General features: G+C 32.9%; 1 protein-coding gene across 2 annotated transcripts in view; it reads right to left on the minus strand.

Moving 5' to 3' along the window:
• LOC107622880 (prostaglandin reductase-3) overlaps positions 1–1,029 on the minus strand; it is a 9,471-nt gene that overhangs the window by 6,428 nt on the left and 2,014 nt on the right. The window contains exons 5-7 of one of the 2 annotated variants that reach the window (XM_016324940.2): positions 787–863; positions 493–580; positions 24–172 (exon numbers count right to left, since the gene is read on the minus strand). In XM_016324940.2, coding sequence (XP_016180426.1) covers positions 24–172; positions 493–580; positions 787–863 — 314 coding nt within the window. Of the gene's footprint in view, positions 173–492; positions 581–786; positions 864–1,029 lie in introns of both variants that reach the window. The other variant, XM_016324941.2, reaches the window with a different exon arrangement.

The raw sequence follows: 1,029 nt of genomic DNA on the forward strand, positions 1-1,029 counted from the left end.
TCAGGAAGTGTAATTGCTGGTGCTTTGAAATCAGATCTTCTCCTCAAACGTGAGGAGCGTGCCAAGTACTTTGCTTCTTCTGCTGGGGTTGGCCAGTACTCCATACCTCGACGATTTGTAATCCATAGGCAATGACCAGCTTTATCCTCATCCGTAATGAGCTCAAAAGCACCTTCAAAGGTCAAAATACTTTCATGTCAATTTTATCGTATGTTTAAAATACTCAGTGATCATTAACATTGTCGCAATGTGTATTAAAGATTAAGAGAATCATAATCAACAACTCAGTTTATATTTTCAATCAATGAAGCAATGATCCAAGGTTCAGCTTAGCATCTTAAACTATTTTAGGACATACGCATAATATGAAGCTTCTTTAGTAGTCACTATATAAAGTAGAAAGCATTGTGATTTGGCAAGCTACATAGTACAAGCAGACCCCCAACCTCATTTGGCCAAGCCTCCTTATACAGCAAGGAAATGTATACATACCTTTTACAACCATTTGCATAGGTACAAATCCCCCCATAAGATGGATAAAATCGGGATCAATCTTTAAACCCATCTCAGTTTCAACAAACTGCATAAAATTTTCAGTAAATTGTTATAGATTATTACAAAAATCTTCCTTTGAAAATCAGTATATAAACAAAGTATAAACTAAAGAAAGACAGTAGTTGACTTCATAGCATTGGGGAAAAACTAAATGATTGTAATCAATTTCAACATAATATTAAAGATTAATAATATAACAAAAAATATCTATCCTTCAAATACAACTCCTACCTCAGGAGAAAGAACATTGATTCGAATTCCCTGACGTTTGTATAGACGAAGTGATCTAGAAAACATAACAACACCACCTGCAGAAGCATAATCTAATGAGTTAGGAAGCTATAGTAAGTCCATTACACAATTGCTAGTCAGTCATTTTTATTTAGTTATTCATTTATTTGTTATTTTATTTATTTGTTATTTGTTTATTTATCTATCTATCTTAGCATTATTGTCATAGGCAAACAATATGCT

Source organism: Arachis ipaensis, chromosome B10 (genome assembly GCF_000816755.2).
Source record: "Arachis ipaensis cultivar K30076 chromosome B10, Araip1.1, whole genome shotgun sequence".
Classification (NCBI taxonomy): domain Eukaryota; kingdom Viridiplantae; phylum Streptophyta; class Magnoliopsida; order Fabales; family Fabaceae; genus Arachis; species Arachis ipaensis.